Below are 27683 nucleotides of genomic sequence, written 5' to 3'. Positions count from 1 at the left end.
GTCAATTTGGAGAATTCAATTTACCAAATAATTCGTACAATATAGAAATATAGTTTTCCAACCACTCGCTCAACATTGGAATGGAAGTGACGACGCCCCTAAACGCACAAATGACGTTCACTAAAACCAAAGTTTTTGACGGAAATGCATCGAACTCGAAAGTTGTCTACCCTAGTGTGAAATAGATTTGATTAAACAAGTCAAAACTATTTTTCACAAATATTCAAATCCTCCTCATCATAATGAGCTACTTAAAAAGTTATAAGAATAAAATTTTTCACCTTTTTCTTTATTCCAGTATGACCTAGGTCAGAAGTCATATCTTAAACATTTTGGTTAAACAATGCAATAAGAGTTGATATTGAAGGCAGTCATTATTATATTTATTACTATAATCATCAATAATAAGTAACTGTCCAGGCTCTGTAGGATACGAAATTATGATGAAAATGAGTCTTGCAACAAACAAACAATGAAGGTCATTACTTCACTAAGACAAATTGCACCATTTATTCCTTCTGGAACTTGTAAAATTGTTTTTCTGTGATTTAATTATCCTTGTTAATTTCATGGAACACTTGTGTCGGGTCTGGGTGTACCAGATTTATACGTCATTTTGTTTTCACGATTTGGGGTCACATGTCCAAAATGGTCTTTAATCACAATTTGCGCCAATTTTCTTCTTCCTGTAAAACAAAACAATTCATTGTATGTATTAATTGATCATTTGTTACATATTGAACTGAATGACACAGTAGGATTTCCAGACAAATGCTTATTTTCTTCTGAATAATAAAATAACTTTTACATTGTACTCATGGATGATAGATATGTATCTAGAGTTATCTTCCCTTGTCCTATCAACACCAAAAGCTAAATTCTCAGAGTTCCTGACTGAATTACATGGTTGCGCAAATCATATATTTACACTTGAAGAAACTTCAATTGTTACTTTGATAGAATTCAACCTCGTGCCAACAGGTGTCCTTTTTAAAGTGACGTAGTAAATGTAATATGAACACAACACTACATATTGATATAACTTGAGTCTTCTTTTGTTTGTAGAGGAATCATGATAGCCTTGGAAAAAATTACAACTATGAAAAACAACTTATCAACTGATGTTTTTGTAAACAATTATAGAACTTCAAAACCATCAGAAATGTATTTTGAAAGTTTGAACAAATCGGCCTCTTTTACATAATTACATAAACTTATGGTGGCATGTTTCTAAGATCTGGTAAAAATAGTTTTTTAAGGTAGAAATGAAATAATTTCATATCCCAGCTATGTGTTTATTTCATATGTAGACTCACCTTCGATCAGATCTAAATATAGTTTTAAGAAATACATCTGTGCAGGCAGTGGTGTACCCATGTAGTTTGAACTCTGGAAAAAAATCATAGTGAAGAACTTTCAATTAGGCAAAGAATTTAAAAAGGTATATTATATAATGTTTAAATAAATAATGCAAGAATAGGTCAAATAGAATTATGATCTACACTTCTAAATCCCTTATTCTGCAATGGCAACATCTTATTAACATAAATTAAATGTGACTAACATTCACACACATACATATTTAATTGCATTTAGATAATTTATGTCTGTCATTTTATTGCCCCTATGAGGAAATAATCCGATCAATTAAGTTGTACCTAATTGAACCAACATTTCTAAAATAAAACTTTTAAAAAAATATATAATCATAACATAATGAAAGTTGTGAAAAGAAGTAAAATAACAAATGGAAAAATTCAAGACATAAAGTCCCTTATCAAATGGTAAAATCAAAAGCTCAAACACATCAAATGAAAGGAAAACACTGTGTATTCCCAACTTGCAACAGGCATTTCCTTATGTATAAAATGGTGGATTAAGTAGCAAGTTAAACCTTTTACTTGTATGAGTCACATAAAATTCAATTATATTGACAACAAATCTCCCCTCAGCTGCTTTCCAGGTGAAGTCTTTTGGCACTATACATGTTCTAGCACTTGCAAATTTACATTCTTTATCTGTATTAAATCATTTATTAGATAATAATATCATAGATAAAGCAGTTGCTAAATAAAACTCTGGCTTTAGGTTTGTTTGATAATATTTGTATTCATGACTCATCTTAGTTTTGAAGTCAAAATCAGGAATTTCATAGACAAGACACTTAATGTTAGAGAAACATTTGTCAATGTGATATTATGTAACTGTGGCTTTTTACCTGTTGCTGACAGGTGTTCATATGCTCATTCTTTATGCTTGTATTAACAATGTCATATCATTTTTTATAAACTGAAATATATTTTTTTCATTTTTAAAACAAAAAAAGAGATGAATATAATACCTCTACAAGATTGGCCATGGCTTTATCATACTCTCCTCTGATAGCATGGGCTGTGGCAAGGTTATACTGCATTATGGCCTTAGCTCTCGTCAAGTCACGAGGTGACCAGGGATAAAATGAACCTGAAAAAAACATATAGCAAAAATACTACCGGTAAGTTATGATAAATTCCCACCAAGAATGTCTTAAAAATAGAAAATAAATTCAGCCCAGAAGATTTTATGATATGATCAGACTACACTCAGTTATCATCTTTTTTTAATCTTATGTGGAAACTCACATGAAGATGTGGTAAGATTTTTAATCGGAATTCTGCTTTTCTCACATTGCCTGAAATAAAACAGCACAATGATGTGCAAAACAACAATTAGGATATTACATTCTGTGTTAAAAAGAAACTCCATACATTAACGTCTTCGTCGGATTTTTACTTATAATCGAAATTCAATCTCTTGCTTAAAAATAATCATGCTTCTAAAAGAAATATGACATGTTTTTTACTGTAAATATCTGCTGCATTACAAAATAATTTTTAAACTACTAATTTTAGATTATACCTTTGACCTCTGTTTCTTGGTCTTTATCTCCTTTGTCTTTTTCTGTTTTCTCATTCTTTTCATTTTTATCTAAAATTAAAGATATATATATATTTACTCCATGGGTTTTAAAATGATCAAATTTTAAGTGGTTAGTGGTCTACTTTTGTGTTAAAACTATTGGTTACAAAAAAATCAAAGTGCATGTGAGCACGGAGGAGTAAAAATTGCTTTCATTTGGAAATTTTGTGAAAATAATATTTTACTAGGCAGATAATGAATTTGAGTTGGAGTTATCTTCCTTTGTCCATGTTATTTTTAATAATAAAAAAAGTTTTCTAAAAAAATATATGGTATATCAAATACACATCATATTGTAACTTCAATATGAATGACATTCACTGTATAGAATCTAAAGACTGTTCACATTACAGCACTATTGTGTTTGAACTATCAAAAGTAGTGATAAACCCTAGACGAAAAAAATAACAAGTCAGTTCTATAAAGGTTTAGATTACATTTTATGCAATCTTTACCTCATAATCTTATATGGACAGATAAGGCAATATAAGCATGATAAGATGACTGCTACTATTTAATTCTATGTTTCAAAGAACATTTTCTTAGAAAGCTCACATACCCCACTACCCCATACATTAATATAGAATGATAAATCACTACGAAATGGCTCCTAATTTCAGATTTTTCTTGTTAGATTGAAAACTTTCTTTCTAATTCTAACAGGATCTGTCAAAAACAGAATGTGCTAAATTGGAAACAGTAAATTGATGATGGATTGATTAGGGAGGGGGACAAAAACATAATACCTTCAGTAACTTTGTTTTAAGAGAAATCATAATTAAAGGTTTTGTAAATGTTTTGATTGATACAAAATCAAAGGTATAAACAAGCATGGAAATCACTGAAATGAGTATTATACTGCAATCAGCTTTTTTACCTAATTTACTATACAGATAAAGATATACGTATAAAAGTTAGCTTTATACATCAATGACCTCAACTAATCTATAAACCCCGCTTCCTTACCGGAACTACTGTATTTCATCAACAACGTCAGGTCACGACCATGACAAATAAAGTAACAATGATCAAACTTTTATGAACTTAAACTTTTATGTCTTCAAATTGGTTATTTATATACCATGTTTATCAAATGTTATTAATTAAGTTCATTTTCCCTTAATTCCTTAATATGTCAATGTCTTACCGCCTGGAATACGTTCATAGGGAAATCCCAAAAAATGGTACCCCAAGAGGGAAATTCAAAACACTTTTTTAACAATTTTTTTCATTTTTAAATTTTTTTTCCGATTTCAGTATAAAGACAATATACATATAGTGTCTTGAAATATGAAATTTATTTGTATTCGGCACAAAACAGGAAAATGCTCGATAGAACCTTGCATTTTCCTGTTTCTAAGCCTCATACAAATAAATTTCATATTTCAAGACACTACACGTATATTGTCTAAATATGTGTAACAAATTATGATCGAATATGTTGGAAATATAAAGGAAACAATGTAAAAGTATTCATCATTTAAGTTTTTCCAATTAGACCAGTTACTCTGATATAAAAGTATGAGAAATGTTTGTAAGGAAAGTGTTAATGGTTTTTTTTCTGGCCCTCTCTACAAACACAGGGTATTAATCTCTAACCTTGATCAGATTTAGGTTCAGGTGGTAATGTGTTGATATCGGTTACAAGTTCTGGATTTAAGTGCTGTATACCATCGGCTATTTTGTCTAATGCTACAAGTGCTTCTGCCATATATAAATGACCTAGATATCTGGAGAAAATAAGAATTATAGCATACATAATAATTTAAAAATATGATTCTTGTATTGCAAAGGTATCAATTTTTAGCAATCTTTTACTGTGTGTATTGCTGTGTGTTTATTTTTCTACATTGGCTAGAGGTATAGGGGAGGGTTGAGATCCAAAAAACATGTTTAACCCTGCCGCATGTTTGCGTCTCCCAATTAGCCTCTAGCCTTGTGATAGTCTTGTATGATTTTTAATTGTAGTTTCTTTTATATATTTCAGAGTTTAGTATGATGTCCATTATCACTGATCTAGTATATATTTTTGTTCAGGGGTCAGCTGAAGCACAATTCTGGATGTGGGATTTTCTTGCTGTATTAAAGAACCCATTGGCATCCAGGGGGGGTTCCTGGGGTTGGACCCCCCTAATTTTGGACGATCAATGCATTGAAATGGGGAGATGTGGTTGGAACCCTTTCCCTTTATCCTGGGTTGAGAACCCCCCCTTTTTAAAATGGCTGGATCCTCCCCTGGAACCATTGGTGGCCTTAGGCTGTTTTCTGCTCTTGGTCAGGTTGTTATCTCTTTGATACATTCCCCATTATCATTCTCAATTTTAATTGTAAAAAGCTTGTTATATCAAACAGTTTAGGGAACATCCTTATATGAAATTTAAAGAAAAATAGTATTAACCTAATGATTGCAAATTCCACTGATTATCCTGTTATCTTGTTATATAAGTACCTCTGTGCTCCTGAGAGTCTTGGTTGCTTGAGTAGATTTTCTGCATGTTGTAATGCCATGGTGAAATCATTCAAACAAATTCCTACATATGCAGCAGCTGCTAACACTGAACATCTGTTTTATGTAAAATGTACATTTATATAAATGTGCACAAGATTTGATAAAAGTATACCTAACCCCTACTTAATGTTCAACAATATCTTTTTCTCAAAAATCTATTTTTTTTCTTAATATAATTATGTATATGTCGTGTACAAGTTGCGATTTTGTACAGGTTATAACATGTACAAAAATATTGTACATGTTATAACTTGCATAATGCAAAAATACAAGTTATAACATGTACAAAAGTACCTCGTACATGTTACAACCTGTACAAAATATTGCTTAAAAATGGTTTTAACTTGTACAAAATCGAAAAATAGAGATATGTTTCTATTATCGCAACAGATATTATTGACCTCACTAATATTTCATAACTTTTTCATTATTCTTTCATGTTAGTGTGTTTTGTCCTTTTTTGATACAGTTAATGTCCAGGGGTCGGTATTACAAAGCATTCCTTAAAATTGTCAAGATATAATTTAGGACATGTCTTATGATCCTGTTATGACTATCTATGGACATATCTTTATTTGATGAATTATAGTTGTGAGTGTCCACTTTGAAGGCAAAAGTAAAATACTTTTATTCTAGTTGACACTTTAAGACATTTAATATTTGATAGCCAGAACAGATGTGTCTACAAATAAAATTGGGAATGGAAATGGGGTATGTGTCTAAAAGACAACAACCAGCCAATGGAGCAGACAACATCCAAAGGACACAAATACATGCTTTCAAAGAGGATGTACATTTTAAACATCAAAATGACATTCGCCTCATGCAATGATCTTATAGTTTATAAAAATCAAAGCCTGAAAGGCTGTAAAAGCAATTGCTGCCATGTTTATGTTTTGGGGACTTTTTTTTCATCCACATATATTTAAGAATTAAACATGACAGGAGTGACAGGAGTCTAGTGAGAATTTAGAAGGTTTTAACTTTATATCAATTAAAGACTTTAGCAGAAAGTCATTTTTAATATGTTTTATATTTCACAAGGAGACAACACGTTTACCAGGTGCTAAAGTTGGGGTCAAATATACATGTGCTGAAACATATAACTCCAAGAGAAATTATTATGGATTATCCCCTAGTAGTGTTTGTAACTGGGCAATAATTTCCTTTATTGATTTAATTTTCATAATTAATTTAAATTTAACTCTTCAGTTAAAACATTTCAACTTTCCAGACGCAAATGTTGAAAAACGGGAAAGAAACAAAATATTTTACAAGACATAAACATGTAAAAAATATATATATATTTCAGCTGACTAAAAATATTTTCATAATGTTACTTTGTCATCATTTCTTAAAAACTAAGTCCCAAACATTATTGCTCAGTTGATATGTGTCATCCTCATGCGGTACGAGATAACTATAATTCTCATGCAATCCCGAAAAGAGGGGCCATCACAGACAAACATGACATTAAATCGTCATTATACGAACAAGAACAAACAGCTCTAAGTTGCTTGATATTTATCCAATTTTCAGGAAACATTGTGAAAATGATCTTCAATATTTCGAAAACATGTGAAATAAAATTGCAAACACGGTGGACCGTCGAGGGTCAACAAACATAGTAGTCCATTGGAAAGACGAGGATAATGGTTTCATCATTTGTCATACTAAATCAACAACTGAAATGATTCCATATTTTGTTGAAACATCGTACGAACGGAAAACGGAATCGCAGGTATAAAAATGCAGTTTTTTCACTCGGACGTCTATGTTTTTTGATAGTCAAACGGTTGTCCCCCTAAATACAAAAATACACCTACAAGAACGTATGCTGAAACTTCTTAAATCCACTAACGTTTTTCAAAAGTTTCAAGCTATGTATTGCATTAGAAAACATACATTGGTGTTTAAGAATGACAGACCAGGAGCCTGTTTAACAAAATACTATGTCTTGATCTGGGCGGAGTCTCTGATCTGGGTCACAAAGATGGCCATACGCGACGGCATGAAAGCAATTGCTTTAAAAAATGAGTTATAAATTAACATAAGTCATGCTGAAGGCCAAAAATGTTGAAGAGTAGATCCAAAGATATTGATAATGAAGCGTGGTCCAATGAAAACTATTTCAGCTCTCTCTTGCTTTTATAAGATTAGCATATAAGAGATTGTTTTAGTCTTTGCATGCTTTAAAACGAGAGGGAGGAGTGTTACCCAAAATAATTAGGCACCGTTTTAAAATTTTTGGAAGAATTTAGTTACTAGTACCTTATGTAATTGTCATTGAGGATATGCAAGCTTTTAGTAAATAATGTAACACATACATAAAACATACAATTACACGAAAACACATTTTGCCAACATAAGTCATGAAACACATATTTCTGAAACTTTGTGATCATTGTCCTCTACAAAAAAAGACACGTTCTGGCCTATTTATTGTTGTTTTTTATGCATTGGTGAATTTAAAAGTAGATTTTACTTCATTAAGATTTATCTTAAAATTTGTACAAGTTAAAACCATTTTTAAGCAATATTTTGTACAGGTTATAACATGTATGAGGTACTTTTGTACATGTTATAACTTGTATTTTTGCAGTATACAAGTTATAACATGTACAATATTTTTGTACATGTTATAACCTGTACAAAATTGCAACTTGTACACGACATATATATTTGACCCAGCTCTTATCAGTTTGAGAATTTTTTAAGAAACCAAATGTCTATAAATTATGACCTGCGTAATCTTTATAAATCTTCCTGGTGGTTTACAATCCAGGAATCAAAATATATCAAGCTGAACAAAATTAATGCTGTGGTTCTGAGACCATCTTTTCTTATTCTATATAAACAATGTAATAATCTGTCATGTATGTTCTTTCTTTAAATGATTTTCAATAATTTTTTGTAATATCAATAAATTATATTTTTTCCAATCAAAACATTTATGCTGTCTTAAACATCCCCTCTTAAATCGGCCTTTACATAACATTATTTAATTTCTTACCAGATAACTAGCATCCATAAAGAATGACTCACCACTAGATGAATTATAAATAGATAAAAATCTGAGACTTCCATCAAGAAATTATCAATAATTACAGATATCTTTCATATTAAGATATATCCAATACAAATATCAGCAAGAAACACTGTAAAATGAGCAAACAAACCTAAAACCACATCATATTTAAACAAGTTCCAGGACGGATCTCAACAGGTTAGACATTATCATCAGGCACTTTAACCACTGTGCAACAGCATTACCTTTCCTATGTTATCATATAGATCCTAAGTTTAGTAATTACCTGAGGTTAGCAACTTCAATGCTTTTCATAGGGTTACCAGGAGGAGCAGGAACCAGTAATGACTCAGGGTTTGGTTTTCTGAAATACCAATATACTGTCATATTATCCTGCATTGTAGTATACAATGTGGAGCAATGCTAATGACATTCTGTTCTATGATAAAAAAAAAAAAAAAACTATTTTATGTATCAGTACTTTTTAACACTTATTACAGATGTAGTTCAAATATTTTGAAGCACAGAAATGACAAAACATGAAAAGAATCATCATTGAGTACCACATTTCATCAAATAAGGAAATATGTAACTCAAAAACTACATTGAGTATCAGTTTCTTTTAATTTCTACAATTTTTCTGATTAGACTGGTTAAGAAATTTTGCTTGTGTTCAAGTATTGCACTCAACATGCTCAATAGAATCGTCTATTTTTTCCCCTGTAAATACATACATGGTATCCTGATCATCTGAATTTGTTACGTCACTTTTTTGTGTTTCTTCCGGCAGTAACATCAGAGCATTACGTAAACACAAAGCTGCAAACTCATATGTTGATGCCGGAATAGCTGGTGTCCCAGGACTGAAATATAATTGAAATGATTTTTAAAAGAATTGATATGGCAAAGTTTGTATCATATTTCAGCATCTTATTTAGAAGATACTAATTTTTATGTACTGTTTCCCATCAATGTTCTACTCTGTTAGCTAGTTAACAAAGTTAGTTCTTTAACTCTGACTTATTTGTGATTATTATAACATTCATACACCATGTATGATGATACAGTACATTCCGGTTATTTGCATAGCCTATTTGTCAGACGAAATTATGCAATAAAGCGGAGTATGCTAATATCCGAAATGACAAATTACGGAGTCAAATAACATCGATAGTGCAGATCAGCAAAAAAGAAAGATGTACGTCCATAGTCCACTTACAACATAATGAATGCTTATTTATTCTAATAAAAGTTATTTGTCCACTGTCATACATTTTATTTCATTGTGTATTCTTTCAATAAAGTTTATAAACACATTTTGTTTTTGTTTATTTATGTACCGACTTTTCCTTTACCTGAGATACGATAATAAAATTGTTCTAAAAATAGATTTGTTTCTATGACCCGGATGTACAAATTAAATTGTTACGCTTTGTTTAAAACAAACTGTTTAACAATACTACACAGTTTATAATCATTGTAAACAATAATTGTGTAATGAACTGCCTTTGATATTCAGTATTTACCAATTACACAGTGATGTGACACTGTTACTTTAACACCGCTAGTTTCGTTTGTGCAAAGCAGTTAACAGGTGATGGGGCCATGCACGGGTTATTTGCTGGACACGAGTGTTGAAAGTGAGAAAATATAATAATCAGAAGTTAATTTTCTTTTAGAAAAATATTAAAAAGGAAAGGTTGATGTATAAAATTCTTCAAACATATATAAATGCCCTGTAATATTTAACATAAATTTAGATCACCCAAGCTGAATTACGAAATTACACATTGGATAATGATCGATAATTAGCAGGTGTTAATGTTTTAAAAATTCACCCAAAATATAATCTATGAACAATGTTTGAAATCCAATCAATAATTAACACCTTTTGAGATAGAAGATCATAGAATGGTTGTGTTTTTACAACAATCAGCTGATTGACATTTTTATGACCTCGAGGCTTAAAATAGAATATGGGAAACTTTACCTGTGTACACATCGAGGCCTTTTCTATAATCATATAAACACGAAAGATACTGTTTTAAAACTTTATTTGAATAACACACAAGTAAATGTGAAATAATAATGAAAATTATGATGCATTCAAGAAAAATATACTTACCAAATTGCCGTTTCCGGTCAAAAATCTCGTCAATTTTAACTAAGCATATCTAGCTGGCGATTATTTTCTATGCAATAAACCGAAATGCCACTTGTAAGGCTATGCATATAACCGGACAATTTAACATTAGGTGAATGGGAAATGGTTTTGTGCAGGAGAAAAGTATGCAATTAACCGAATTATGCTATTAAGCGGTATGCAATTAAGTGGAATCGACTGTATTATACAATGGTAAATAAAAAAAACTGTAATTGTCGATTCATAAATTGAAGAATACAAATTCTGTTTAAACAACACAACACTACTTTAATCTTCATTTTCACTGATTAATTTTTAGGTATAGAATTTCCACTAAATCTAAATCTTTTTTTTTTTTTAGTAAAAATAAGGAAATGGTTTAAAAAATTATCACAAATAAAACCAAGAATATGCATAGATTTAAGAATAACACTTCAAAATATTGTTAAAAACAGAAAACCTGCTAGCTTAAAAAAAAAGTCTACAGACCAACATTTATTTGAATGATACAGTGGCTAATTCTTAAAGTATTTGCAGTTTCATTGTAATACAAATCAGCATGGTCAAGAAAAACTGGGACATATTTTTGACGTTTTTGAATTCATTTTAAGTCCTTGTTTGGTTGTCTGCTTCCGCTATAATTTATTTGTATGTATTTAGTTCAATAAACACATGCCTTTAATTCTGTAGTGTCTATTGTCTAATGTACATACCTCACTCTATCAGTTCTTAAACCAGGCCCTAATCTTAATTTACGATGAATTCCTGATCCATCTGACCCCTGTATAACTTCCAATCTTTTTTCTAGTTTTCTGTCATCATCATTGTTCTGCAATAAACAACATTAGTTTTCTTCTTTATAAGAAGTAAAAGTAATCTGGCAGATTGAATATTCACAAACACTTATTAATTAGTTTCATTCTTAATTTTACTAAATTACGATTTTTAGATTTAAAAATCTGCATCTAAGATATTAATATTTTACAATTTTCTTGTATGCATTATTACCAAAGAATGGTACATTCTATGAACAAGTTCACAGAATTTTACCAATCAGCAGTGATTCACAAAAAATAAATGCACACTTAAATTTCTGAATTTACAGTATACAATATGAAAGGAATTTGTGTTTCACATTGAAAAAGTAATGACAACATTGAAATGTTTTATGGTTTATGATTTACTTAAATGCAGCTAAAGGTAATGTAATTTCAATCGTTTGAACTAACTGAATTACATTCAAACTAATTTCTTCTAGTTATTAAACTGCTTATAAACTGTTATTCATTTTCTTTGCTTCATCAGATATAACCATTCAGCATGACATTTTATTTTTGATTTCAGTATACTATTTATAAATTAAAAACTATATTTTGACAACACAATATTATGTATCATAATGTGCACTTAAAATTAGCACAAGGCTCTGTCATGTGGGTATTAAATATGAACTAAGTTTGGTTTTTATAAGCATTAAGATGCTGTGATAATGTGTGTAGAGTTGGGTAGTCTATGTGTGTAGAGTTTGGTAGTCTATGTGTGTAGAGTTGGGTAGTCTATGTGTGTAGAGTTGGGTAGTCTATGTGTGTAGAGTTGGGTAGTCTATGTGCATTAATAATTGTAGAAGAGGAGGTTATGATAAATCTTCACACAACCTACTTCTCTGTTTGTCATTATACAACACTCAGCTAATCTCAACCACAGTCTTGGATTTGTTCTGAAAACTTGAACAGCTTCAACTAGACAATCAAATGCTGCAACAGGCTTCCCACAATGCAACATCTGTATTCCCATATTATATAAAAGTTCATAGTGGCGACTCATCCCAATACTGTGTAAAGGTTTTCCAGATAAATTTTTATCTAAAATAAAAATGTTTAAGATGAGTAAACACTGAACTTTAAAGAAATATTTGCAAATAATTACATTAGATGTATGTTTCATTATAATACTTTATTTTGATTGGCTAATTGCACATCCATTGTTATTCCGTAAGCAATTGTATCACTCAATAAAACTTTTCATTCATGATAACACATGGTCCCACAATAAAGTGCACAGGTAAATAAAATACAAAAATTGTAAAATTCGTGTTTTCATGATCAGATGCTAAAAAATGTAATTATAAGTATTGAATGCTTCTTTTTGTATCTTTATAGGGTTGTAAAAGCGTTGACCGTGCGAACATTTTTAGTATGAAGCGCTTCCGCTTCCGCGCTTCATACAAAATGTACTTCGGTCAACGCTTTTTCACCCCAATAAATTTACAAAAAGAAGCATTCAATTCTTAAATAATATTTACATTAGTGAGTACAAAAGGTTAAAACATATTCTATAAGATTTCATCATATATGATATGTTTACCACAAAATTGTCAGAATCAAAAACTGAAATCACAAGACTTGAAATTTCAAACATCAGTACTATAGGGAAAAAGTAAACATCAAACCTTCTGTGATTAAAAAAATTGAAGTCCTGTATTGATAATTTTTATTTGAATCTCCTAACAAAAAAATAAAATCTGACACAGATTAGCCAACCACCTTTGAAGCATAATACTTGTTTTTCCCTCAACTTGAATTGTTACATGCAAAGAAACCCAAGTTCAATTACCATTGCACTAATAAATTCAACTCAAAGTCCACAAATTCAGATATTTCATTTAATTTTTCTTTAAATTTCAGGTCGAAATATACAATTTACAGGTGATGAGGGTCAAGAAATACCTTAGACCTCTTTTTTTTTTTAAAGTTCATCACAATCATAACATTCTTTTTGTACAAAGATGTAACTTTGTCAGAAAGATTCAGATATACATGTAATATGCATTCTGCAAATTAAAAGTGCCAATGAGCCTTTGTCAGCATCTTTTAAACTCTAGATCTATGTAAACATTCCTTCAATTCCTTGTCATGTGACAAGTGTGAAAGTATACTTACTATGTTCAGCCCCCCTTGTTATATCTCTAAGAGCATTCTCATTTTCCTGTATAGCCTTTCTGAAGTAGAATGCCCCCAGATAATGTTTCCTCAGATAGAAGTGAATACATCCCATGTTATTATGGTGCATAATAGGTAGACATTACTTACTATGTTCAGCCCCCCCTTGTTATATCTCTAAGAGCATTCTCATTTTCCTGTATAGCCTTTCTGAAGTAGAATGCCCCCAGATGATGTTTCCTGAGATAGAAATGAATACATCCCATGTTATTATGGTACATAATAGGTAGACATTACTTACTATGTTCAGCCCCCCTTGTTATATCTCTAAGAGCATTCTCATTTTCCTGTATAGCCTTTCTGAAGTAGAATGCCCCCAGATGATGTTTCCTGAGATAGAAGTGAATACATCCCATGTTATTATGGTACATGACAGGTAGACATTCTCCAGCTTCAGTAAATAAGGTGGACGAAGAAGGTGCTATACCCATCATCTTCATGGCTTTCCTGTGGTTACTTCTCATGTACTCAAAATTACTCTTTAGATAGAGCACAGACAAATTCTGAAAAAAAAATTGAGAATGGAAATGGGGAATGTCAAAGAGACAACTCGACTAAAGAGCAGATAACAACTGGAGACCACCAATGGGTATTCAACAAAATGTGAAAATCCTGCATTGGAGGTGGGCCTTAGCTAGCCTCTAAATAAAAATGAACTAGTTCAGTGAAAATGTACACAGAGTTTCAGAATTGAACTTTTTTCTCACATGTTTCAATGTGATTTTACAGGTTTAATTTGAACTTTTAGTTTCATTAAGGTAAGTTAACAGCAAAAGTTATATTATTTAGCTTTTGGCTAGTTTTCAGTCTGTCTTCTTGGTCATCCTATTTTATTCTGCAATAAGTACATATTCCGCAATAATTATTGGTAAGTTTATAAATGATTCAAGTTCTTCAGGTTGTACAACTTTTTGTCTTTATTTTTTGTTAACTGTGTTAGATGTTTCTGTTGTTCAATTGTTTTGTGGTTATTTAGATAAGAATTAAAATGTGGTATGAGTGCCAATGAGACAACTCTCAATCCAAGTTATAATGTGTAAAAAGTAAACAATTATAGGTCAAAGTATGACCTTTAACACAGAGCCTTGGCTCACACTGACCAGCAAGCTATTAAGTTAGGGATTAACAAAATTGTTCCCTTCAGTTATAATGAGTAAATAAATAGTAGTAGCCATGTTGATAAAAATGTTTTTAGAATAAAACCTGTCTCATTACCATAGGATGTTGTGTAATTAATGCTTTAATTTCTCTTTTACTAGACTTCATTGATTTCATCATTAATAAACATCTTGTTTTGTACTGAAATAAAAAAAAAACACAAATTACATTCATGATATATAAACAAGAAAATATATATGGTGTTAACTGTATGTAAAACATTAAGGGACAACATCAAAAGTTCAATGTAGGATAAAAAAAACTTAATTCACATAGTTTTTTTTTTAAATATATCAAGATAACCTATACATTATCTTTAATGTCCACACAAGAATAGAAAATAGATATTTAAATTACAAACACAACCTATCTCACCAGACTAAGTTTTGTTTTTGTTGGGTCATCAGCCATGTTGTCGTCTTTATCCTTTCCTTCTTTATCTCCTCCAGATTTACCAGTATTAAATACATTCTTCTCTGCATAACTTAACATTCCCATTGCCTTCTCTGGCTGTATAGGAAGAAACAAATTTTGGTCAAAAAAATTTGAAGAAGATTCCAACATTATGCTGAAAAGAAGTTGCTGAATGTGACAAGTTTTAAATATTTCTAGAAAAACAGTTAAATCTGGTCTCAGAAAACTTTTATATTGGTCTGGTAAAAATGTTCTTTATTTTTTTATATGCTGAAATTTTTTATAAAAGTCACTTGACTTAATTTCTTAAAAAATGTGTGTATCTAAGGGATCAAGTGGGTACTCTTAACTGTAACTACTGGTTGGTTTTTGGCTACTATAGCGTTTGCTACCTTTGCTACAAAGTTGGGTAAAGAAAAATATAAAATCAAGGTAAAAAAAGTTAGCCCCTCTCTAATGTTTCTTTCATGGTCAATATACACCAGCCGTTATCAAATGAATGAAGGGAAACAAATACTGCCTATATATTGTGAACTATTTAATGTTTTCTGAGAACTGGTTGTCAATATACACATTCACAGACAACTCAAATAAATCTTTAGATTTCCCTGAAGTCAGCTCATTTTCTTTGTGGAAGACCAGTACATTAATTTTCTACAGTACGAATGTGTTAGTGTTTTATGTTCCTGACTTACTTGAAAAGTACACAGATATAGTTCGACAAGTAACATTATCGCCTTCTTTGCCAAATTTTCTTCTGAAATCAAAAAAGAAGAAGATTTAGTTAATGCAACAATAAACATTTGGCCGGTAAAAACATAAGTAATCTGCTATAAATAAGTTCAAGCAAGATAAACCTTAAAAATAAAAACACTATTCTAACTGGAATTAACACATTACACAGAGGACAACTATTTTAGTAGGAAATGCAAAAATTAACATCGGTGTTAAATTCAGTATGAATCAATGAATTCTTTTCATGAAATATGATTATACTCTCTATCTGCATCATTACTCCACATACTATATATACTGAAAATGAACTCAATTTTAAAATACACTTTATAAAAGAGAGTGAATCAACTGACAGTAGGAAAAATGTTGAAAATCAACTTTTAATGTTTGAATCAGTGTTTACACGTGGTCTTGGTTAAAGCACAATACACTGACTATGATCTATATAATACCTATAGGTTCGATAAACTGGAATAGTTTGTCAAGGACTTTAGTGGCTGCTTTATACTGTCTGAGATGGTAAAATATAACAGCTTGGTTAAAGTACAATACACTGTGATCCACATCTTCTAAACTATCACTGTTATCCATACTGATGTTAGCCTTAGAATATAAATATTCAAGTATAATATTTTCACAAAGGTATTATATATCAGTATATTATCAACAAAACACCCATTGAAATCCAAACCTTATTTATTTAACCACAATTTTCCTAGCAGAAGGGAAAAACTGACAGATTTCATTACTTGTTACTTAAACATAAATACAGTACCAGTCAAATTTATATGTAAAAATACATAATCCTTTAAAACCGTTTTAAAACAGGAAAATGTTTGCAAAATTAATTGAACTCCGTTTTGAAAGATGCTACACATGGTTGTAATATTCCTCTGAACAATAACAGATTGTATCCTTATTTTTGTTCAAAATACAAAAAATATATACAACATTTGTATGTACTTCTAACTCACTATTGAACCTAATATTTAATGAGCTAATGGTACACTCAATTCAGCAGGAAGACCTGTACCCTTTCCATTCATATTATTTTGACTCTTGCGCCAACCAAAATTTTTCTCTCACTACTAATAGTACTATGGTGCATGCTTAATCTTAGTGGGAAAGCAAATATTAATTTTCAAGTCTTTGGATTGACATGGTCGGAAGTTGAAAACTACATCCTCTGGTGATCAAGGCAAGCAGTCTTGCACAAGATCACCAAGACAGTTACCAATAACATGATACTTAAAAAAGTCTTTTAATGAAAAGGAACAATGTTTTTGAATTTAAATCATACCATCTGGCAAACTTTATCGAGACTCTGTCTAAATTCATCTGTAGTCAAGAATCCACTTTGATAAAATTCTGCTACTGCTTTGTTGTGGACCACTTTAGGATCCATTGAACGTTCATCAAAAAGTTTGTGTGTAAGATTACAACAAGCACCATAGTTCTTCTTTTCAAATTCCTGTAGAGCTTGGCTGGCTATCTGTTTCTGAGGTTCTGTGACTGAAGGTATAGGTGGTGGGATATCTACAGTCTCTTGAGGAGAATCATCTTTGTTTTCTTGTGATGCCATTACTTATATGTAAATGTACCTGATATAAAAATAAGTTAAATTATATTTCATCACTTACCAATATATTAAAATTTGACGGACCAAAATATAAATGGAACTCTGACCACAGAATGTAGGATTGCTATGTCTGTTTTGATTTTGCAACAAAAGTCACAGATATGACAAAAAGATATATATTCAACATATTTTACATGGGTGTCCATTAAACAGTGCCTATTTAACTATACTGGGTGCCAATTTAACAGGTATAGGGTACATTCGCCCTATTTACATGTTTGCCCTGAGTCAGTTCACCCTACTTTTAATATCAATATTAAGGGCATACAAATTAAAACTTATTCAGATATTTATACGGTATATATTCTTGGAATTCTGAAAACACAAAGAAAGCTTGTTCAATGACATAATACTTCTCTCTGATTGTTTAAATACTTGACTTTGAGGGATAAATAATAAAAACAACATTTTGTTTTGACAAACTAGTCAACTTGGTTGAATGATTTGGTAACAAATACATAAATAAAGATAAATTATACATTGCATTCCAGTATTCTTTTATGCAATTGAGAGGGAAACTTATAAAATGGTTGTGGCAATACAAATGTTTGGCAAATTTTCAACAAACTAATGAACTATAACATATTCTGTTCAAATAATACACATTGAATCTGTAACTACATGTAGACAGCAATATACCAAATCGACCAAATTGAGCAGATACAACGCAAGGCAGCAAGATATGTGTTTAATGACTATAATGATAGATCACCAGGAGCTGTCACTGGTATGTTAAACAAACTAAAATGGGAAAACTTGCAATCCCCCAGAACAATATACCTTATCACTAATCCTGGCTGACCTGGCCGCTTGAAATTTTGATGTCAGCAAAAATCACTTTTCCATTGTGGCGTCAGATACATTTGTATTTGGTTTTATGACGTCTCAATTTTACGGGAACCTGTGTGATGTCCAGTAATGGCAGACAAATAGCGATAAGGTGTATATATATAGCTAAACTTGTTTTGATTTATAAGATGAAGGAGGTAAGTCGAAGTCACTAAATTAATGACGTCCTGATTCAATCTGACAGGCGTACTATAGGACAACATAAATTTAGACATATATATATGTATTTTGTTTAAAAAAAATTCAACCTCCATTTGCTTGTACATATCGGCACAGTTCTGGGATGTTCCATACTCCGGCACCTGAGTCTTTTCTGTACCAGGAAGAAGAAGATAAGAACAGGTACTGGGGCGAACAAACTTGAAATTCAATTTAACTATGTACCGGGTGCTGATTTGACATGTTTGACCAGAAATTATTCACTGAACACAAGCACTTTCATATGTAGAAACTTCCTTTTTTTAGAACATCCTTCATGGGTAAAAAGGAAATATAATTTTACATAAAAGGGTAATAAAGTAAATATAGTCTACCTTCCCATGAACAGAAACAAGTGAATGTGTCACTGAGGTCACGACAGTCGACAGAAAAAAATTGTTCATTTCAACATGTTACAGGGATTTACGCTTGAAGTAGGCATTCTGATAATCAGTTTTTTTATGTTCATAATGTCAAAAAGATTTCAAAGGGTACAAAATATAGGTTACTCTGCTGTTTGTAGTTTTCAAATTCCGGCCAGTGCCTGGACTCAGCAGGCATCCATCTTGCCGTAGGGGAAAGTATAACTTCATGATTTTATATCCGACTCTTCTTAAACCATGAATTGCAAAAAATAATTTTCAAGAGTTTTCTCGACTAACAATACAGATACAGATATAATCTAAGAGTTTATATTACAATACAAGCAATTCAATATTAACTTTAGAGGTATGATGTCTTTAAACTAAACTGTAAAAAATAATAATATTTCATTAATTTAGGCTATTTTTGTTGAGAACTGGTTCCTGGTTTTTAAATTTACTATTTTCCTTAAAATTTAGAATTATTAACAGATTAAACTGAAATTTGACATCTAAAAGTTACAGTTTATACATATTAAACCACAATATCCCAAAGGGTATAACAGGTAGACCCTCACTTTATCTATTTTTATATTTCATAATTATGGAAACTTTTTTCTTTAGGTCAAATAATAACTGAAACAGTCCAGCACTTTCATTATAAACACATGAACAGTGTCAACAGTATCACATCAAAAAACAACAAAAAACCCAAATGACAACAATTAGATTTTTATTATAAAACTGCAATTTATAGTAAAACAGATATAAAGATAGGCAAAAAAAGAATATGACTATTCCGTATCAAGACAACCTGGATAAGCCAGTTGTAATAATTCAGTGGGTCACATTTATAGGCATCTTCCATGCAAGGACTGAGGCTCATAAACTCGGCAATCTGTTAAACGCAGGACTTCGGGAATGTCCAGAGAGCCGACAACCATGCTTCGGAAGTTGATTTATAGGGTCCTAGCGTGATGCAGGATTGTTGATTGTTAGTAAGCATGACACATGAAATACAAATTATTGTGCCGTGAAAACAGGAAATGAAATCTAGCGGGACATGCGAAATTACAAAAAAAATGCTTACATACATAATATAAGGGGGATACAGGAATCTGACATAACAGTAAGTGCGGTCCGGGATCAGAGCCCCCAAATGGGACTCCAAATTCACTCACTTTGATCGCCATAATTACCATAACATAAGGGGGAGCTGTTAGTAACAAAATAAATAGAGGTGATTATGGTTTGGATATGCTCATTGAGCTCACTCATTTTCCCATGATGTTTTGTTTTTCTCTGATCTTTATAATTTTGTTCAAATCTCCTGCCAATTTTTCATGAAAACTTGGCAGTACTGTAAATTGGTTAATGAAAATCTTGATTGTTGGTATAAATTGAGCTGGAGACAATTTGAACATACAATTTGTCAACATTGGCTGCCTCAAAGTCAACTTAGAACATCTATCATTTGAACTTGGACCATCTATAACATGTATGATATCATTTCCTTACCAAAGGTCGGGTGCTTCTCTCCAGGTACTCTGTCTTCTTTCGTAAGTAAAAAACTGACTGCCACTAAATGAACAGTAAATTAAAGGTGAAAGTTGTGTTTCTAGACAGTACTAGATGCGGAGACAATGTTAACTATCTTATCTATGGGTTAGATAAAAAAAATCTACCATCAACTGACAACACCAAGTGTCACAATTGACCAAACAAATCATTAAAATATATGACAATAGATAATCTTTTGAAGAGTGATACTTGGATAAAACACCATTATTTTAAAGTGTTTTAGCATTATTCTTCACCAGTCCTCAATCACAATGGCATAAAAGATTTATTTAGAGAATATAAATGTTATATATTTGTAGAGTATCTTCACTATGCCACTAGAAGAAGGGCGGTTATGTAAGGCAACTTTTGCCCTGAGCTGATTCTGGTTCCCTGAGGCCCAGTTTGGATGTCTGCCTGGTGTGGTCAGAACCAAAGTGGGATTCACAGGTGGAGCCACCAAGAATGCTACCTATCGAAACATGTAAGACATTATATTGATCTGATAAAGGATTGGTCTGTTATAGATTTGTATTAAATTACAGCTTAAAAGATATGTGTGAAATAATTTATTTTGTCAAATTGATTCTTTAGATCGAAAAAGAATAACACTTGCTTTATTTTATCACATGGTTTCAACAAATGAGTGTTAAATTTTAAATTTTATATATTAAGTTTTTGGTTTATTCTCGAAACAATATGTACCTTTGTATAGATAACAACAAATATATTCTAATCTGTTCATTAAAATTTCATGAAACATGCTGTAAACCAACTTATGTTTGCAAATACTTTATTTGGCGTTCAGCCTATTCTAGCTGATATCGCAGCGATTTAATTACTTTACATAGTAAAGTAAGCAAAAATCCAATTTTTCATATTCAAGACAATTTATATATTCACGATAGTTTTATACTCTAAAAAAAATTGCACGCCAAAATTAGTGTGGTTTACAGTTTATGGGGAAAATAGGAATAAGTTCTACTCTGAAAAAAAAGTTGCATGTTCTTATATTTTATCATTTAATTTTACATGTTTTACAGAAATGATTAATAGGTTTTAATTGTAAGATTATTTAATTTAGATTGGTAAGGTTATAAAGTCATGTAAATGAATGAATGGTATTCATGTAGGTAAGAAAGGGAGAACATTATGCTAGAAATGTAAAATTTTATATATACTGCATTCAAATTGTAATGAACTGATTTCAACTGTCAAGTATTTTGCAGTGGAGATCATACAGAGAGTATCAGTTTAGAGTATGATCCCAATAAGATAAGCTATGGTGACCTGCTGAAGAAATTTTGGTCATTTCACAATCCAACCTCATCTCACGGAACCCAGTACATGTCAGCCATCTTTTATCATAACACTAAACAGAAATTAGAAGCAGAAGAATCAAAGAGCGAGCAGCAGAAGGAAATGGTACGACCAATAGTTACTCAGATAAAGAAAGCTGATACCTTTTATGATGCAGAAGAGTAAGATATACTTACAACATATACATACTGTGGATTCATTTATTGTTGTGGGCACCAATTTCCTTGGATTGAGCAAACATTGCATTTTTGTGGTTATTTGATTTTGTGGTTTGGCCAAGGTCTGCATACAACCTTTTAGAAGATGTGTAATTTATTGAACATTTAAAGGAGAAGGTCTGGTAAGACCTCTTTTTGGCCCCAAAATATAGCAGTTTTCAAAATTGTTAAAATGTAAACTTTAAGTCATGTAAGTTATCTATTGGAAAGTAGAATGTTTCATCTAAATAAATATGGGTTGTTTTCGACAAAAAAATGCACATATATCGGGTACTTGCATCATTAAGTATTGCTTAACCCTTTCCTCCATAATGATGCTTTTTTACTCCATAATAACAACCCCTGTTTAGTACCTCAGTTGAAACGCTTTGACAACAAAATGTCTGCAACAGACTTAAAAAACATTGTATCCAATATATAAAGAATATTCATGAGAATATCTGATTTGAATTTCATTGATGAAATATTCGTTTTCACAATGCATAAATACTTTAAACCTGATGATTTTTATTTAAATGAAAAAATCCTATGCGAATCAAGTATGTTAAAAAAAAAATCCATAGAGGAAAGGGTTAATTACTGAAATCTTCACAATTTTAGCATTTTAAATTTTAGAAGGCTTCTGATATGAAAGTGGCCTCATTTGTGTTCATTCTTAATATGGAAATGTAAGTTGTATTTGATGATATTACATAACATAAATAAAGGTTGAAGATGAACACAAATGCGGCCACTTTCGTTTTTGATAGATTTTTATACGACCGCAAATTTTGAAAAAAATTTCGTCATATATTGCTATCACGTTGGCGTCGTCGTCGTCGTCGTCGTCGTCGTCCGAATACTTTTAGTTTTCGCACTCTAACTTTAGTAAAATTGAATAGAAATCTATGAAATTTTAGCACAAGGTTTATGACCATAAAAGGAAGGCTGGTATTGATTTTGGGAGTTTTGGTCTCAACATTTAGGAATTAGGGGCCAAAAAGGGCCCAAATAAGCATTTTCTTGGTTTTCGCACTATAACTTTAGTTTAAGTTAATAGAAATCTATGAAATTTTGACACAAGGTTTATGACCACAAAAGAAAGGTTGGGATTAAACATGTACTTAGATTTTTGATTATGGGCCCAGTTTTCAAGTTGGTCCAAATCAGGATCTAAAATTATTATATTAAGTATTGTGCAATAGCAAGTCTTTTCAATTGCACAGTATTGTGCAATGGCAAGAAATATCTAATTTCACAATATTGTGAAATAGCAAATTTTTTTTTAATTAAGAGTTATCTTTCTTTGTCCAGTATAGTAAGCAAGAAATATCTGCAAGAATTTTTTTTAATTGGAGTTATCTTTCTTTGTCCAGAATCAACTTAAATCTTTGTTATATACAATATACAATGTATATTCACTTTTTACTACCAACTGGTAAATTTAAATAATCTTTACCATTCAGTGATAACAAGCAGTTTTTTTACATCTTAATATTTTATGATGTATTTAAATGAGTAGTAATTGTTGCAAACTCCATTAGAATATTTTAATTGAAATTAGTTTTGGAATAAGGGAAAGGGGGATGTGAATAAAAAATTGGGTTCAATTTTTCTCATTTGAAATTTCATAAATAAAAAGAAAATTTCTTCAAACATTTTTTTGAGAGGATTAATATTCAACAGCATAGTGAATTGCTCTAAGAGAAAACAAAAATTTTAAGTTCATTTGAATACATTCATTCTGTGTCAGAAACCTATGCTGTGTCAACTATTTAATCACAATCCAAATTTAGAGTGGAATCCAGCTTGAATGTTGTGTCCATACTTGCCCCAACCGTTCAGGGTTCAACCTCTGCGGTCGTATAAAGCTACGCCCTGCGGAGCATCTGGTTCATATTTGAGCTTGAATTGGAGCGTTATTAATGACTCTATCAGTTAAAATCTTTCACATAAACTAATTGAATCAAATGAAATAGACACTTAAGTGTTGAAAAAGTGTGCAAAGTCTTTCGTCAGATGAACCTTAAATTTGAGGTCAAAATTAGCCTTTATAAGACCTAGTCCTACTCCTTTGTGGTTTTATCTGTACTCACAAAATCAACGAAAAATTGATACCCCACAAATAATAATAAATTCACAGTAAAACATACTGTGGAACTGATGGTACCAGTGTAGATGATTGATGAATAAATGAATATTTAGGAATGATTGATGAATAAATGAATATTCAGGGGTGATTGATGAATAAATGAATATTCAGGGATGATTGATGAATAAATGAATATTCAGGGATGATTGATGAATAAATGAATATTCAGGGATGATTGATGTTATGATTTTGCCAAAGTCAGCGTACAAGCCACAAGAAATTTAGTTCTTAATTTTTTTAATTGCTTAAAACTCTTTTACACACAAAATCCACCAAAAAAATTGGTTTCCCACAAATATAAAATAAATCAACAGAACCTTTGAGACAACAACAATGATGTTAAAAGTTAAACCTTACAAACATGCACAACCCATGTAAGAAGTCAATTAAATGTCATCAAATTTTAAGAAGTTAAAGCCTATCGTAACATATAAGACATTATAATGATCAGCATCTGATAAAGGATTAGTCTGTTATAGATTTGTATTATACTACAGCTTAAGGTGGTTCCTAACACTACAGGGAGATAACTCTGTAAAATCAGCAGAACGTTTTAATGACGTTGTGTTGTTAAGGGAATATTAAGCTTCTCAATGATCAAAATAAGTTTTTGTCAAACTACTATATAACCAGTGTAATTTTTCTGATTAAATGGTTGGTTCAAATTTTTTGAAATTTTTATATTTTTGTCAAAAGGTCAAAGTAAATACTTTGTCAAAATTTTAAGAATATTAAACAAGCCAAATTAATTTCAGTTCAAGTGTTAGGTACCACCTTAAAAGATATGTGTGTGATAATTTATTTGGTCAAATTGATTCTTAAGATGCCTTATGGAAAAGAATAACACTTGCTTTATTTTATCACTTGGTTTCAACTCAATTGGCTATATCTGGTATCAATATTTATGTAACAACTAGTCTATAGCTACACGTTCAATAGTCAGAATCTATGTAGCACTACGTAGCCACTACAACATTGAATGCAACCCTGCAGTCAGTTTTAATGGTTGAGGTAGCTGAAGAACCACAACCTTTGACAGGAAAACTAATACTTCAATTAAGATTTGTGCCGGGATCAAAACTCACTACCTCAGGGTTTGAAGGCTAGAAATACATTGAACAGTAGTTGAACTAATTTATTTTCAGAGTGATTTAATTTTTGCTTTTATTCTTTTAGTTACCACCAAAAGTACCAATTGAGAAAGTATCATGAGATATTAGATTGCCTCAATCTAACTAATGAAGAGCTAATTACCTCCCCTATTGCTTCCCGTTTAAATGGTTACCTAGGAGGATATGGATCAGTCAAAGCTTTTGAAGAGGTGAGGAAGTTTTTTTAATCCATTTAGATAGCAAGTACAGTATCAATTTACACTTTCTTAAATAAAGTCCTGCTTTCAGTCTTGAGTATTATTTTTAATGAGATACAAATGGGTTACAATATTGTCCTTATTATTTCCTGATGATTGTCCTTTCAGATATGAGAATGCTAAAAAAATATTATTGAAAGGATTGACTTTAGATTTAGAACAAAGTAAGATGACAATATTTCATAAATAAATACAAGAAACAAAATTTTTAAAAATATTTGTAAGAGTTAGAAAACTTGACCTGACCAACTTCGACTTTGTTCTGACTAATGTCCTGATGGATATGAAACTGCTAAAAATTTCTAATTCTAAATAGTGAAATGATAATTTGCTTTTAGCAGCCAGTATGGTTCAATTTTGTAAAAAAAAAAAAGCTAAGTAATATCGATGATGAATTATTCACTTGCAAATGAATAATTCAGTCTCAATGAATTCCATATTCATGTGACTTTCAAGTTAACCCCTTAGCTTAGTCAACAGTTTATTAAACATGTTTTTTTCTTTTCATGTGCTGGAGCGTTGTAGAGAAAATATCTTTTTATATACAATGTTTAATAAATAGATATTACATTAAAATAGTTTGATATGTATTTTCTTCTTTGTCATGTTAATCAACTTGTTTATTCCAGGAATGTGAAGATTTAGAAATTCCACACAAAGTCCGATCCCTAGTGTCCAGGAAACTGAAAAATAAGCTTTAACCAGATGGAATGAGACATTGATTTAGAGTCACACTTCTATGTAACACTAAATTGAATTGCAAGCATTGATGTAACAGTTTTTTTCCCCCATACTTGTTATTTTTTTATTTGATAAATAAATGACAATGAAATTTACTGCAATGTTAGAAACTAATGAATGATTTTGTTAAAATTTGTTGATTATGAAAAATTACCAAAAAATGGACTGGATTAACTTAATAATGAAATGAATACTTGCAGTTTAAGTTTAACTAATTATTATCTAGAACATGGCATTCAACTGATTTAAGAGTGACATTGATTTATATTGTTTTATTGTTGAATTTTGAATGATTTGCAGTGAAACTTTGTGTGTTTTCATTAAAGTCTGAATAAGCAAATTACCCGAAACCCATTGTTCAGTATAAGAGAGAAAATATGCACGATCGTACTTCTTTATACAATTTAAAAATTTACATCATAGATATAGTGTATGAAAAACATAGGTAAACTTTTACTGAAAAGCTTGAAAACACCAAACCAACATTTAGCTAAGTAAGAAAAACCAAAAATATTAAATTTTAATGTACTTAAGATTAAAATAAATACAGGGTATCCATTACTGAAATACAATGTGTCTTGGAGAAAATTTGCCTAATTTCTAGGCAGTCAAATTGAACAAAGCTTAAATTTTGCAAACAAACCATTACTTTATTAAACTTTTGTATATTTTATTTGGTGATGGGATCTATATTTCATATTTTGTCATAGTTTTTGTGTCTAAAAATTCAGGTTATCTGGAATATGTTGTTCATCTTTTTTTGAAAAGAGGATGGGATCAGTGTGGTCTGTTATTACTGATAACTTTTTTTTAGAAGTTTCTGTTATCCTTTTCTATTATGTCATTTAATCAAACTGATTAAATTCATATACTGTTGTTATAACATGATCTTAGACAGTTATATTTTGGTCATTTATGAAGATCATAAATCAAATTTATTTTATGATTGGATGTTAAGACTGATTTATAATTTATAATTTTGAATACCATTGTGATATTATCTATATCTGTGATATCAATAAAATCTTTTACCACATAATAGTGTTTTCTGTTGATTTATTCCTTTTGGTCTTTTTATGCCCCCGCCGTAGTTGATAGGATATTTAGTTTTACCCTTGTCTGTCTGTATGTCCCAAAATTGATTTCCTATCTTTTACTTAATTTTGCCTTAATCAAAAGTTATGACACTTACACACAATGCTTCTTACAACAAAACATAGATCAATTTAGAATTTTGGTGGTGTTACTTAAAACTGTTTTAGAGTTATTCCCCTTTACAAAATTGAACAATTGTTGAATTTTCGTTCTTCTTTCTTTCACTTTTGTTTTACTCTTTTAAAAGCTATGCAACT

The 27683-nt window shown here is 30.8% G+C and overlaps 2 protein-coding genes across 2 annotated transcripts; one reads left to right on the top strand and one right to left on the bottom strand.

Annotated features, from left to right (window-relative positions):
- Window positions 1-361: 361 nt before the first annotated feature.
- On the bottom strand, window positions 362-18528 carry LOC134721782 (CCR4-NOT transcription complex subunit 10-like). Its single transcript, XM_063584996.1, has 17 exons — window positions 18364-18528; window positions 17245-17545; window positions 16397-16547; window positions 15905-15966; window positions 15171-15305; window positions 14853-14936; window positions 13879-14140; window positions 12298-12500; window positions 11352-11467; window positions 9230-9358; window positions 8782-8859; window positions 5408-5521; window positions 4558-4688; window positions 2899-2967; window positions 2342-2463; window positions 1317-1389; window positions 362-686 (listed from the first exon to the last, which is right to left on the bottom strand). The coding sequence occupies exons 2-17, from the start codon at window positions 17524-17526 to the stop codon at window positions 568-570; spliced, it is 2130 nt and encodes a 709-aa protein (XP_063441066.1). The 5' UTR covers window positions 17527-17545; window positions 18364-18528; the 3' UTR covers window positions 362-567.
- Window positions 18529-19441: 913 nt separating this feature from the next.
- On the top strand, window positions 19442-27370 carry LOC134721781 (peptide methionine sulfoxide reductase-like). The gene is made up of 5 exons (XM_063584995.1): window positions 19442-19558; window positions 20873-21036; window positions 21782-22033; window positions 25398-25542; window positions 26220-27370. Exons 3-5 carry the CDS (start codon window positions 21900-21902, stop codon window positions 26289-26291), a joined length of 351 nt encoding a protein of 116 aa, XP_063441065.1. The 5' UTR covers window positions 19442-19558; window positions 20873-21036; window positions 21782-21899; the 3' UTR covers window positions 26292-27370.
- Window positions 27371-27683: the final 313 nt, after the last annotated feature.

Source organism: Mytilus trossulus, chromosome 6 (genome assembly GCF_036588685.1).
Source record: "Mytilus trossulus isolate FHL-02 chromosome 6, PNRI_Mtr1.1.1.hap1, whole genome shotgun sequence".
Taxonomy (NCBI): Eukaryota; Metazoa; Mollusca; class Bivalvia; order Mytilida; family Mytilidae; genus Mytilus; species Mytilus trossulus.
This window is presented reverse-complemented; position numbering and strand designations above follow the sequence as displayed.

Bases quoted from the DNA above. Each gene is read 5' to 3' on its own strand.
- LOC134721782 (XM_063584996.1), bottom strand. From the start codon at position 17,526: ATGGCATCACAAGAAAACAAAGATGATTCTCCTCAAGAGACTGTAGAT. The intron at 11,468-12,297 runs GTAGGTTGTGTG...TGTTTATTGCAG, and splicing joins GTATAATGACAAACAGAGAA to AACAATGATGATGACAGAAA. The intron at 2,464-2,898 runs GTATAATCTAAA...TGTTTTTTTCAG, and splicing joins CCAAGAAACAGAGGTCAAAG to GTTCATTTTATCCCTGGTCA.
- LOC134721781 (XM_063584995.1), top strand. From the start codon at position 21,900: ATGTCAGCCATCTTTTATCATAACACTAAACAGAAATTAGAAGCAGAA. The intron at 22,034-25,397 runs GTAAGATATACT...TTATTCTTTTAG, and splicing joins ACCTTTTATGATGCAGAAGA to TTACCACCAAAAGTACCAAT. The intron at 25,543-26,219 runs GTGAGGAAGTTT...TGTTTATTCCAG, and splicing joins CAGTCAAAGCTTTTGAAGAG to GAATGTGAAGATTTAGAAAT.